At 42.0% G+C, this 14,884-nt stretch overlaps 1 protein-coding gene across 1 annotated transcript in view; it reads right to left on the bottom strand.

Annotated features, from left to right (window-relative positions):
* Positions 1-434: 434 nt before the first annotated feature.
* Positions 435-14,884, bottom strand: part of fam199x (family with sequence similarity 199, X-linked) — a 30,945-nt gene continuing 16,495 nt past the window's right edge. The window contains exons 5-7 of the mRNA XM_063061141.1: positions 5,122-5,283; positions 3,797-4,051; positions 435-2,406 (exon numbers count right to left, since the gene is read on the bottom strand). Of these exons, the coding sequence (XP_062917211.1) occupies positions 2,236-2,406; positions 3,797-4,051; positions 5,122-5,283 (588 nt within the window). The 3' untranslated portion in view covers positions 435-2,235. The remainder of the gene's footprint in view (positions 2,407-3,796; positions 4,052-5,121; positions 5,284-14,884) is intronic.

Below are 14,884 nucleotides of genomic sequence, written 5' to 3' on the forward strand. Positions count from 1 at the left end.
CCCTTCTTCTTCAGCCCCTTCCTACTTTTACCCATCACCTCCCAGCTTCTTCGTTCATCCCTCCTTCCCCACCCCCCACCTTGTTTCACCTATCATCTATCAGCTTGTACTCCTGCCTCTCCCCCACCCCCCACCTTCTTATTCTGGCTTCTTCACACCCCCCCCTTCAAGTCCTAATAAAATCTCTCTGCCCAAAACGTTATTTGTTTATTCTCCTCCCAAGATGCCGCCTGACCTGCTGAGATCCCCCTCCATTTTGTGTTGCTCAAGATTTGCAGCATCTGCAGAATCACTTGTTTATACATAATGCACACACTTAGCTCTTAGCCCAGCCATCAAACTCAAGAATTATTCAGAAACCTGAGACAGTGAACCCAAAAGCAAAGTAACACAAGTACGAATTTTGCATAATTCAACTATTCAATAAGTCACAGTACAAATTCACATCCAAAATCATACTACTCTTTTAATGTAAATTTTGCATCTGACTATCCAGTCATCTTGTTTAGATTCAACAAGTATCAGTAATTTGCAACAAAAGCTACGAGGCAATATTTTACCTGTGCAGTGGAGGGTAAACCAAAAGGCAGAAAAGACCACAAATCTTTGCTCATGGAAGCTCGGTTAAATTAAAATCCAAAGTGGGTCACAAATGCTTCTGCGTTTTTATCCTTCACACATGAAAGCAAGCAATTTTCAATTACTTTATGCACTAGTACATTTACTCAGTGTAGTCCTTGCATGTAGAGTACTGCAGAGCATATATACTAACCTGTGATATCATAAGTACTGTACACAAAAGGACATTAAGCTATTTCCCCTCTCCATTTTATACTGCTGTTTATACCCTAACATAGTGGAGAGAGGGGGAAAGCTGCGTCCCACTGGAGGTGGAGAGGAATGAAGTAATCTTTGCAGAAAACCTATGAGATCCCTCTTATTTTTCTGCTAGGTTCACTAATAGAGTTTCCACTTTCAGCCGCTCTGTTGGCATCATCCCAAATCCAATCAGGAGACATTGAAGTTGAGACTTATGAGCACTGTTCCCTCTAAGTCGTGCAGGTGCACAGCCGCGCGGTAACTAAGATGCTCCCTGTGCATAGCCTTTGTTGCTGCACAGCTGGAATTGGACGCAGCTGGAAAAAGTTTACGAAATGTGAAAGATGTTCTTTGTTATACTGTATTTCAATAAAATCAAAAGTATGTGATTTTCCAATTTTCACTTCAAATATTCATATTATGCTATAGAATTCATATTATAGAAAAAAAAACCATTTAAGATATCACAGTTTTCAGCCATGTAAATTTTCCTGCTTAGAGCAATGGTTAGTCTGGGCAGCTGTTAAAAAAAATTAGAGAGAACACTGCTTATGGGTGTTGCTCCAGTGTCTGAACAGAGTGCTGGTGGTTTCCAAAATATTAAGCACTACAACAGTTCTGCAATAATTACCAGCATTTTGTTTTTACAAGAAGCAACTTTGAATTCTCTTCACTGCTTACAAAAAAGCTCAATTAATCATGAGAGAAACAAAATCTTGCTTTTGGAGTAAACACCCTCATTTTTTTTTTAAACACAATTCTATTATCCAAGTCAGTTCTATTAATATAAAAAAGGTGTTTTTTTCCTATAAATAATTAGTTTCCTAATCCTTGCAAACTGATCCAATTTAGATGAAGTGTGTAACCAGAACACAATGGATATTTCAATAAAATATGGCAAAATTTGACAGGGTTAATCATGCATTTTGGCAATTCAGGTAATAAAGCACTAGTGAGTCATTGACAAATGTAGTCAAATTTCCAAATTTCATTGGATTTGAACAATATTTGTAAGAAAACATGAAATATCCTGATATATAATATCTATATATACAGTCCACAGGCAATATTTCAAATACCACAGTAAAGCACAAAAAAATGAAGTATATTTCTACTAAAATAGTGCACACGTTAGTGTTATAGGAATATATAAGATTTCAAAAGCATACTGTTTGTTGCCAGGTCAATTGGATATCTTACAGACTGAACTACACTTAACATTTTCTATACAAATTAGTGTTTCAGCAGCTGTAATAATTACCAAGTTGTTTTGAAAACACAAAATAAAGTACACAATGTTAAATTGTAAACAGAAATCAGCCCCTTTTAGCTTTTGTCTCTACTTTCAGCTCCAGATTTTCCACCGGTTACATAATCTACTATATTTAAAATTCTATATTGCTATATTACATTTGGTCACATTAATATGTCCACGTCTCCTTCATGGTCTTCCTCAGCCACCTTCACGGAGAGCACTTCCTCGTTCAGGAAAAGGCCGCTCAGTCTTTCTTTCCTTGCCTGGCGCTGCTCTTTCAGCTGGCGCTTACGCATTGCTTTCTGTTGCAGTTTACGCTGTTTGGATCGCTTCTGCCAAACCATTGGAGGGTGGCGGCGGGGAGAGAGAGAATGGGGATGAGGACGAGAGAGACAGAGAGTGAGAGGGAAAACAGTAGAAGAAAAGTTACTAATTGTCACATCTATACACCTCAAAGCTTGCAAATCTCCCAAAATGTCCAGAAAACCTAATTTACTGGTAGTAACAGATTTAAAAACTGCACACAAATCTTTATGTAGTCTTACTTGGACTTTTTGTGCAACTCTGGCTGCCCCATGAATGGAAGTTTTGAGAGAGGGTGCAGAAAACCATAATTCAGATGTTGCCTGGACTAGAGGGCAAGAGCTGCAAGCAGAGGTTGAGCAAACTTAACGTTGTGTTCTCTGAGGTTGAGTGGACCTGATGGAAGGTTATAAAATTTTGAGAAACATTATTGGGGTAGGCAGAATCTAATCCCTAGGGTACAAATGTCAAGTACAAGAGGACACTCATTTAAGGTGGGGGAGGGTTGTGGGAGGTGTGGGGAAGATGGTTAAAGGAGATGTGAGCAGTTTTTTTTTACACCGAGTGGTAGGTGTTTGAAGCGGGCTGCTGGGGGAGTAATGAAGGCTGCTATATAGAGGGAATAGACGAAGTGGGATCATGTCTGACCATAAAACGTTAGAGCACGATAAAGCCGTTCAGCCCATCAATCCTGCTCCACTATTCGATCATGACCGATTTATTTTCCTTCTAATTCCCATTGTTCTGCCTTGTCCTTGTAACCAGAAGAAATTTACATTGATTTGGATTTGTGCTTGGCACAGACATTGTTGGCCAAAGGGTCTACTCCTGATCTGTACTGCTCTGAGTGATAATATAGCAGCTAACGTTTAGCAACATTTGATGGCTCTGTGCCTGTACTCACTGGACTTTAGAAGACTGAGGAGGATCTTATTAAAATCAATTGAATATTGAAAGGCCTAGATAGAGTATATATGGAGTGGATGTTTCCTGCAGTGGGAGAGATTATGATCAGTGGTACAGCCTCAGTATACAAGGACATCCCTTTAGAACAGAGATGAGTAGGAGTGGCGGCCAAGTCATTGAGGAGATTTATAGTTGAAAATGTATTGATTAGAAAGGGCGTCAAAGATTACGGGGAGAAGGCAGGAGAATGGAGTTGAGAAGGATCAATTAGAAGAGCAGATCCGATGGGCTGAAGGGCCTAACTAGGCTCCGTTGTCTTATGGTTGAAAAGCTGGAGTACATTGAAATTTAGCATAGCAAGAAAACATAATGAAACATGATGTCTAAATCATCAGTTCAGAGAGTGCATCCCTAAATATTAGGGGAGTCTGGGTGTCTGGATCGAGAATAATATAACCAACTGAGCCTTGCAACGACAGTAAATACAACTGTTTTTAAAGAATGGTCTCTTACCTTCGAGTCTCTTATCCTGTCAGCAGCACTGGTGGACAGGTTACTGTCACTGTGGGCTCGGCTCATGTTGGCGCTGGAAGCTGATGCGGAGTTGCTTCCACTGGACCCACTGCTGCTCGCTGAACTTACCAAGCTCGCACTGCTGCTGCTGGCTCCACTCAGACCGCCGACCCCGCAACCAGCGTAGCTACCCCTTCTCCAGCTTTCACGCACGGATCGCTGGCGGGCACCGTGCTCTTTAATGTAATTCCTTACCTAAATAGGACATTAAATGGGCTGATCACTCACGCTGCGCCCCACATATATGGTACCGACATGAATACGGCACAGTAGCAAGGCAGATACTTTGAGGACATTTACGAGACTCTGAGATAGACACATGGATGACAGAGAAATGAGAGCTATGTGGCAGGCAAGCGTTAGATTGATCTTGACAGTAGGTTTAATGGGTCAGCACAACATGGTGGGCCAAAGGGCCTTTACTGTGCTGTACAGTTCTATGTTCTATTTATAGAATTGTATAACACATAATGCACAAATTGTGATCTCTCTCCTAGAGTAAGGATTTTGAAGGAATTGCTTAAGGGGAAAATCACAACAGCTAATACGAGGGGAAATAATTTTAAGGTGACTGGAGGAAAGTATAGGGTGGTGTCAGAGGTAAGATTTTTAAAAAGGGAGTGGACCATGTGTGGAATATGCTGCCAGAGGTGGTGGTAAAGGCAGATATATTAGGGTTACACATGTGGATCAGGTAGTCAAAAAAAAAATGGAGGGGTATGTGGAGGGAAGGGTTAGATTGATCTCAGAGTAGATTAAAAGGTCAGCACAACATCGTGGGCCAAAGGACTGGCACTGTGTTGTACGGTTTTATATTTTATGGTAGCATAGCAGTTAGCATAATGCTTTACAGTGCCAGCAAGCAGAAGATCAGGGTTCAATTCCCGCCACTGTCTGTAAGAGTTTGTACAGTATGTTCTCCAAGTGTCAGTGTTGGTTTCCTCCCACATTCCAAAGACATACGAGTTAGGATTAGTGAGTTATGGGCATACTATTTTAGATCTGGATGTATGGCGACATCTGGGAACAGCCCTTAGCACATCCTCGGGCAATGGTGACTGTTGACGCCAACTATACTGTACATTTTGTGTACATGGTAAATAAAGCTAATCTCAATCTCTAAATATGCACTGAATTTAAAAAACAACAGAAATCTGTACTTGTTAAATGCAGGTATGTTCCTGTTGTCATTATACAGTGAAAAGTAACCACGTCATTCACATCTTCAGGGAAATACACGGCTTCCATTATGTATTGAAATTTACCTGTTTTAACTTTTCATCCGTCAGACAGTTGAGTTCAATTATAAATTCACTATCTGTGGGTGAAATCTGAGCATTTGGGTCAATAATTTTAATAATGTCAAGTTGCTCCCGGAGTCCCATTTCTGTACTAACTTTACGGCTCAAGTACTCAATGTATTCAACCTGAAACAAGAAGAAACAGCAAGCAAGTTAACACTAACAAGCAAGTGAACATATTATACCCCTTAATATTATTAATGTAACCAAATGCAGTATAAGGTAATAGTCTTACAGTTTAATTTTCCTTACAATTGTGGATCAGGAAGGGGAAATCAGGAGAACACACACTAGCAGCTCTACTTCACTAGGAGTTTGAGGAGATTTGATATATCATCAAAAATTCTTGCAAACTTCGACAGACGTACAGTGGCAGAGCATTCTAACTGGCTGCATCACTGCCTGGAGTGGAGCTTCCAGTGCACAAAATCGTAAGAGAGCTGTAGGGAGTTGGAGATTCAGCCAGCTCCATCATGGGAACAACCCTCACCACCATGGGGGACAGCTTCAAGAGTCTATCCCTCAAGAAGGCAACATCTATTATTAGGGACCCTCACTATCTGTTACACACCCTCTTCTCATTACCACTGTCAGGGAGGAGGTACAGGAGCCTGAAGACCAGCGCACAACGTTTAGGAACAGTTCCTTCTCTGCCATCAGACTTCCGAATTCCGTAAACCCCTCTTATTCCTTTTTTTTTTGCACTATTTATTTATTATTTAGTAATTTTACAATGTTGCACGATATTGCTGCTGCAAAACAACACATTTCATGTCCATAAGAGCACCAGACAAAGGAGGATACGTAGACCATTCAGCCCATTCCAATCATGGCTGATTTATTATCCCGCATAACCCCACTTTTCTGCCTTCTCCCTGTGACATCCTTACTAATCAAGAACCTATCAACCTCCACTTCAAATGTACTCAATGACTTAAGGCCAATTTATACCTGTGCATCAAATCGACGCTGTAGCCACGTACCCTACACCCTACCCTACGCCGTAGCCTGAAGCACACCTCCCCAAAAATGTAACTACGCATTGGGCCAACGCAGACCGCAACAACTGTGATTGGACAGCTTGGTAGCATCGCATTTCGTTCTACGCTGCAATAGCTTCCTACTGGGCGACTGAAGGGCAGGGAAGGAACTCTGGCTGCAATGCTTTCCAGAAAGCTTTACAGACCTCCGAAATTATGGAGGACCCTGTGCTTGACGCCAGTTTGTAGCTAGCTGCTGCAGCCTGTTGACTTCCACCTGAAGCTAAAACTCCAATGGTGATTGCCAGTCTCTGAGTATACTGTGCGTACACTGATGCAAAATAAATGGTTGGAGACGATGAACCAAATCTTCAAATCTACCTGCTGACATTTGAAATGCATTTCCTCGTCCATGTCTCTCAGTGGCCGGACAAGCACAGAAAATTCACCCTCCTTCAGTTTCAGTCACCATTGTTTGAAGTTTGAGTTTCTTCGTGTTGAGTTTCAGTGGCATAGAAACCCCACCGCCAACTAGCGTTTTGGCAGTGAATTGCAGAGCAACGCAGACACACCAACGCAAAAGTATAAATGCTCACAATGGCATAGCCCACTTGCGTAGGCTACGGTGTAAGCTAGTACGCACAAGTATAAATCAGCCTTAGTCTCCACAGCTGCCGGTGGCAATGAATTCCACAGATTCACCACCCTCTGACTAAAAAAACTCCCCCTCATCTCTGTTCTAAAGGGGCGGACTTACATTCTGAGGCTGTACCCTCTGGTCCTAGATTCTCCCACTATTGGGAAAATCCTTTCCAGTCCACTCTGTCTAGCTCTTTCAATATTTTATAGGTTTTAATGAGAATCAGCATATGTTGTGAAATTTTGCTGTTATGCAGCAACAATACATTATGATACAGAAAACAAACTGTAAATTACAGTAAGCATATATATTTACTTTAAAGTTTACATATAAAGTTAAATTAAATAATTAGTGCAAAAAGAGAAAAAAAGTGAGTTAATGTTGATAGGTTCAATGTCCTTTCAGAAATTGGATGGCAGAGGAGATCCCCTTCATTCTTCTAATCTCCAGTGAGTACAGGTCCAGAACCATCAAACGTTCCTCATATGTTATCTGCTATATTACCTAATGTTAGTTCCACCAGCACTTTCTGTGTACTGACACTGCAAATAGTTATGAAAACAATCAAATTGTTGTTTTCATAAAACTATGATATGGTTTGAAGGATTAAATGTCCAGCTGTACTGTGGGCAGATTTCTCTGACCTCAGTCACACGACTTACAGTATTAATTGTTATGGTTTTTCCAAGGAATTATTATGGTTTTTAATGTTGGGAAGTACCACTCTGAGATCATACAAACAGCATAAAAAAAAATCATAAGGTTTCCTTTAAGGAAGATCTTTGAATTCTACAAGTAAAGTGCAAAGTAATTGCCATTTTTACAGTAATTGTTTGGGATTGTGTGGGAGTCAATTTAAGGCTCTATCAGAATCTTGTAAAAACTTTAGTGTTATAAATTATTTAACTTTAATTCTTGTTTGCCTGGGGCAGTATTATTTTCATGAGTAAAAAATTGACCTTACAAACACAATTCAAATTGAAACTTGTGGGAAACATCATTCCTCAAATACAAATTTAAACAGATTAAATTGCAATGTTCAAGACACTGAGAAGTAATCCATTTTACTATAAAATTTGATAGACTTCTTTATATATTGCACAGTCAACATTGCCCTCGTTCATATGAACATTGTTACTGACATGGCTTTATTTAAATGACCAAATAATGGAATACTTTCGCACTATACTCTTCCCCATCTTGGTTACTACGGAGGCTAGTATCCATGATGGAGCTAATTTAGTAACTTTCTGTAGCTTCTTCCGATTCTGTGCAGTATCCACCCCTCCCCCCAACCATACCAGACGGTGACGCAGTCAGTCAGAATGCATTCCACGACACACCTGTAGAAGTTTTCGAGTGTCTTAGGCGACAAATCAAATCTCCTCAAACTCCCGATGAAGTATACCTCAGGGATACTGACACCCAGGAAATTGCTCACTCTCTCCAATTCTGATCCCTCGATGAGGATTGGACACACGTTCCCTCATCTTACCCTTTCTGAAGTCCGCTATCAGCTCTTTGTTCTTACTGACGTTGAGTGCAAGGTTGCTGCTGCAGCCTCACTCAACTAGCTGGTACATCTCGCTTCTGTACGCCCTCTCATCTCCATGTGAAATTCTGCCAACAATAGTTGTATCATCAGCAAATTTATCGATGGCATTAGAGCTGTGCCTAGCCACACAGTTATGGGTGTTGAGAGAATAGAGCAGCGCACATCCCTGAAGTAAACCAGTATCGATCGTCGGCGAGGAGATGTTATTAGCAATCCTCGCACATTGTGGCCTTCCAGTTAGGAAGTCGGGGATCCAATTGCAGAGGGAGATACAGAGGCCTAGGTTTTGTAGCTTTTCGATCATGATTGTAGGAATGATGGTGTTAAGTGCTGAGCTATTGTCAATGAACAGCATCCTGACATAGGTGGTTGCATTGTCCAGGTGATCTAAGGCCATGTGGAAAGGAATTGAGATTGTGTTTATCATAGACTTATTTTGGTGACAGGCAAATTGCAGTGGGTCCAGATCCTTGCAGAGGCAGGAGTTGATTTTAGCCATGACCAAGCTCTCAAAGCATTCCATCAGCGGAGATATGAGTGCTACTGGATGATAGTCATTAAGACAGCTCACACTACTCCTCTAGGGCACTGGTATAATTGAAGCAGGTGGGAACTTCCGATCGTAGCAGTGAGATTGAAGGTCCCATTTCCATGCTGTGAGCTCTATGACACTCTGTCATACAATATAAAACCTTAGGGGGGAAAATCTATGAATGACAATACGTTATTAATGCTGCTTTTGTTACAGTTTACACTGTTTACTAACCATCTACCAGATTGAAACACAACTGGCTCAATCCAGTACATAAAAGCAGCCAATCTGGACTTCAGAAGTTTGGAGAAGAGAGAACTTCAATCAGAACCAATTGGGAGCAGTTTGCAGCAGCGTAACAGAGCTTTGACCAGTGGCCAATCAGTGTTTGGGATTGATTAGAAAGAGCAAATTAAAGGAAGGCAAGGGCAAGTGCAGTGGCCTTCAACTGAGTGGATATAGTGGTGGTCTTAAGGCTTTAGATCTTCGAGGCTTGACTGAAGGGAGGCTTGAAGCAAAGGAAAGAAAAGCTCCAAGTTTTCTCTTTTACATCTGCTCAACTAGGACCATAGAGACCACAGGCAGGATAGTGCAATGCTCCTCTTGCGGGATTTGGGAAGGCAGGAAGATCTCCAGTGTCCCTGACCTCTACAACTGCGAGAACTGCATCCAGCTGCAGCTTCTAACAAACCAGGTCAAGGAGCTGGAGCTGGAACTTGATGAACTCTGGATCAGTTGGGAGGCTGAAGGGGTGATGGATAGGACATATAGAGAGGTAGCTGCACTTAAGGTGCAGGACACAGGAAACTGGGTAACAGTCAGGAAGGGAAAGGGGGTTAAGGAGCCAGTGCAGAGTACTCCTGTGGTCATCTCCCCCAACAACAGGTGTATCACTTTGGATACTGTTGGGGATGGGGTGGGGGGGGGGGGTGACCTAACAGAAGAAGGGTACAGTGGTCGGGTCTCTGTGACTCAAAAGGGAAGGGGAAGAAGAGGCACACTGTGGTGATAGGGGATCCGTTAGTTAGGGGGAACGGACAGGAGATTCTGTGGGCGAGAATAAGATTCCTGGATGGTATGTTGCCTCCTGGGTGCCAGGGTCCAGGATATCGCAGATCGAGTCCTCAACATTCTTAAGGGGGTGGGTGAACAGCCAGAGGTCGTGGTCCATGTAGGTACCAATGACGTGGTTAGGACAAGTGATGAAGTTCTGCACTGGGAGTTCAGGAAGTTAGGTGCTAAGTTAAAGGGCAGGTTCTCCAGGATTGTGAATTCAGGACTGCTACCAGTGCCACATGATAATGAGGCCAGAACTAGGAAGATTATACAGTTTAATGCGTGGCTAACGAGTTGGTGTAGGAGGGAGGGCATAAGATCTTCGGATCATTGGGCTCTCTTCCAGGGAAGGTGGGACTTGTACAGAAGGGACGGTTTGCACCTGAACTGGAAAAGGTCTAATATCCTTGCAGGAAGGTTTGTTAATGATGCACGATGGGGTTTAAACTGGAGATGCAGGGGGATGGGAACCAGAGAGCCAGACCGGTTAGTAGAGAGGTTATGGAGACAGATGTTGGCAAAACCTCAGATACAGTTAAGAATGAAAAGGTTGAGCATGGTGCAATAAAATTAAAAAGGGTGAGTACAGGACTGAAGGTATTGTATCTGAATATGCGCAGTATACAGAATAAGGTAGATCAACTTGCAACACAGTTGCAGGTTGGCAGGTACGATGTTGTGGGCATCGCTGAATCATGGCTGAAAGATTATAGCTGGGAGCTTAATGTCCAAGGACACACATTGTATCGAAAGGACAGGCAGGAAGACAGAGGGGTCAGCATTGCTCTGTTGGTAAAAATAAAATGAAATCAAATCATTTGAAAGAGGTGACATGGGGTTGGAAAGTATTGAATCATTGTGGATAGAACTAAAGAACTGCAAGCGTAAAAAATCCTGATGGGAGTTGTGTACATACCCCCAAAGAGCAGTAAATTACAACAGGAGGTAGAAAATGCATGCCAAAAGGGCAAGGTTACAATAGTCATGGGAGACTTCAAAATGCAGGTAGAATGGGAAAATCAGGTTGATGCCGGATTACAGAAGGGGGAAATTCTAGTGCCTATAAGATGGCTTTTTAGAGCAGCTCACGGTTGAACCCAATAAGGGATCAGCTATGCTGGACTGGGTGTTGTGCAATGAACCAGAATTTATTAGAGACTTGAAGGTAAAAGAACTCTTAGGGGCCAGAGATCATATGATCGAATTCACCCTGAAATTTGAGAAGGAGCTAAACTCATATACCAGTATTACAGTAGAGTAAAGGGAACTACAGAGGCATGAGAAAGGAGTTGGCCAGAAGTGATTGGAAAAGAACACTGGCAGAGATGACAGCAGAGCAGCAAAGGCTGGAATTTCCAGAAGCAATTCGGAAGGCACAGTATATATACATCCCAAAAAGGAACAAGTATTCTAAAGGAAAGATGACACAACCATGGCTAACAAGAAAGTCAAAGCCAACATAAAGGCCAAAGACAGGACATAAAATAGAGCAAAAATTAGTGGGAAGTTAGAAGATTGCAAGGTTTTCAAAAACCAACAGAAGGCAACTAAAAAAGTTGTTAAGAAAGTAAAGATAGAATACAAAAGTAAGTTAGCCAATAATATTGATGAGAATACCAAAAGTTTCTTCAGACACAAAAAGTGTAAAAGAGAGGCGGGAGTGGATATCAGGATACTGGAAAATGATGTTGAAGAGGTAGTAATGGAGAACAACAAAATAGCGGACAAAGAAAATAAGTATTTTGTATCAGTCTTCACTGTAGAGGACATGAGCAGTATGGTAGAAGTTCCAGGTGTCAGGTGGCATGAAGTGTGTGAAGTTACCATTACCAGAGAAGAGGTTCTTGGGAAACTGAAAGGTCTGAAGTTTGATAAGTCACCTGAACCAGATGGTGTACACCCCAGGGTTCTGAAAGAGATGGCTGAAGAGATCGTGAAGGCATTAGTAATGATATTTCAAGAATCACTAGATCCTCAAATAGTTCTGGAAGACTGGAAAATTGCAAATGTCACTCCATTCTTCAAGAGAGAGGTAAAAGAAAAGAAACTAGACGTCAGTTCGCCTGACCTCAGTGGTTTGGAAAATGTTGGAGTCGATTATTAAGGATGAGATCTCAGAGCACTTGGAGCCATTTGATAAAATAAGCCATAGTCAGCATGGTTTCCTCAAGGGAAAATCTTGCCTGACAAATCTGTTGAAATTCTTTGAAGTAGTAACAAGCAGGACAGACATAGGAGAATCGGTGTTGTGTACTTGGATTTTCAGAAGGCTTTTGACAAGGTGCCACACATGAGGCTGCTAACAAGCTATGAGCCCATGGTATTACAGGAAAGATTCTAGTATGGGTAAAGCAGTGGCTGGTTGTCAGGATGCAAACAGTGGGAATAAAGGAAGCCTTTTCTGGCTGGCTGGAGGTGACTAGTGATGTTCCACAGGGATTTGTGTTGGGTCCGATTCTTTTTACATTATATGTCAATGATTTGGATGATGTAATTCATGGTTTTGCTTCAAAGTTTGCAGATGATATGAAGCTAGGTGGAGGAGAAGGTAGTTTTGAGTAACTAGTAAAGCCACACAAGGACTCAGACAAATTAGGAGAATGGGTAAATAAATGGCAGATGGAATACAGTGTTGGGAAGTGTATGGTTATGCACTTTGGTAGAAGAGACAATAGACAATAGGTGCAGGAGTAGGCTATTCAGCCCTTCGAGCCAGCACCGCCATTCACTGTGATCATGGCTGATCAACCACAATCAGTATCCAGTTCCTGCCTTATCCCCAAAACCTTTGATTACGCAGTCTTTAAGAGCTCTATCCATCTCTTTCTTGAAAGCATCCAGAGACTTGGCCTCCACAGCCTTCTGGGGCAGAGCATTCCATATATCCACCACTCTCTGGGTGAAAAAGTTTTTCCTCAACTCCGTTCTAAATGGCCTACCCCTAATTCTTAAACTGTGGCCTCTGGTTCTAGACTCACCCATCAGTGGGAACATGCTTCCTGCCTCCAGCGTGTCCAATCCCTTAATAATCTTATATGTTTCAATAAGATCCCCTCTCAGCCTTCTAAATTCCAGAATATACAAGCCCAGTCGCTCCAATCTTTCGACATATGACAGTCCCGCCATCCTGGGAATTAACCTTGTGAACCTTCGCTGCACTCCCTCAATAGCAAGAATGTCCTTCCTCAAATTTGGAGACCAAAACTGCACACAGTACTCCAGGTGTGGTCTCACCAGGGCCCTGTACAGCTGCAGAAGGACCTCTTTGCTCTTATACTCAATTCCCCTTGTTATGAAGGCCAGCATGCCATTAGCTTTCTTCACTGCCTGCTATACTTGCATGCTTGCTTTCAGTGACTGATGTACAAGAACACCTAGATCTCGTGGTGCTTCCCCTTTTCCTAACTTGATGTTGTGATTAAGCTAAATTGCAGGAAGGTAGGAAATATTGCCATTTCTTGGCCACGTGAATATTGTTAATAATCTGCCTTCCCGTTCTTACCACCAAAGTGGATACCCTCACATTTATCCACATTAAACTGCATCTGCCATGCATCTGCCCACTCACCCAGCCTGTCCAAGTCACCCTGCATTCTCATAACATCCTCCTCACATTTCACACTGCCACCCAGCTTTGTGTCATCGGCAAATTTGCTAATGTTACTTTTAATTCCTCATCTAAATCATTAATATATATTGTAAACAGCTGCGGTCCCAGCACTAAACCCTGCGGTACCCCACTGGTCACTGCCTGCCATTCCGAAAGGGACCTGTTAATCACTACTCTTTGTTTTCTGTCAGCCAGCCAATTTTCAATCCATGTTAGTACTCTGCCTCCAATACCATGTGCCCTAATTTTGCCCACTAATCTCCTATGTGGGACTTTATTAAAGGCTTTCTGTAAGTCCAGGTACACTACATCCACTGGCTCTCCAATGAAAGGATTGACTACTTTCTAAGTGGAGACAAAACACAAAAAATGGGTGCAAAGGAACTTGGGAGTCCTTGTGCAGGATTCCCTAAAGGTTAATTTGCAGCTTGAGTGGTGAGGAAGGTAAATGTGATGTTGGCATTCATTTGAAGAGGACTAGAATATGAAAGCAAGCTTGTAATGTTGAAACTTTATAAAGCATTGGTGAGGCCTCATTTGGAGAGTATTGTGAGCAGCTTTAGGCCTCTTATCCTAGGAAAGAATGTGCTGAAACTGGACAGAGTTCAAAGGAGGTTCACAAAAATGATTCCAGGATTGAATGTCTTGTCATACAAAATGTCTAAATGCTCTGGGCCTGTACTCACTAGAATTCAGAAGAATGAGGGGTGACCTCATTGAAACCTATCAAATGGTGAAAGGCAGCGATAGAGTGGATGTGGAGAGAATGTTTCCTATGGTGGGAGAGACCAGAGTTCACAGCCTCAGAATAGAGGGGTGCCTTTTAGAACAGAGATGAGGACTGATTTCTTTAGCCAGAGTGGTATATCTGTGATTCTTTACCACAAGCAGTGCTGGAGCCCAAGTCTTTATGTATATTTAAGGTTGATAGATTTTTGATTGGTCAGAGCATGAAGGGATACAAGGAGAAGGCAGGAGATTGGAGGTGAGAAGAAAATCAGATCAGCCATAATGAAATGGTGGAGCAGACTTGATGTGCTAAATGGCCTAATTCTGCTCCTATGTCTTATGGTCTTATAATTAGTAAATGATGCATTATATAGTGGACCATTCATAAAGAAAATCATTCATGGTACGTGAGCAGCTTATGAATGTTTTGTTCAGGTATTTCAGAGAATACTTAACAAGTCAAACATAGACCAGAGATGGCAAGCCTCTTCCCTTGGGTACATGACTATATTTATCCTTAAAAAGACAAAATTTATTTAAGAATTGTTCAAATCACAGTGGCAAGACTTGAACTTGTGTTGCTGATCATTACCCCCAAAACATCTGAATTGCAAACCAGGTAAAT

Source organism: Mobula hypostoma, chromosome 10 (assembly GCF_963921235.1).
Source record: "Mobula hypostoma chromosome 10, sMobHyp1.1, whole genome shotgun sequence".
NCBI lineage: Eukaryota > Metazoa > Chordata > Chondrichthyes > Myliobatiformes > Myliobatidae > Mobula > Mobula hypostoma.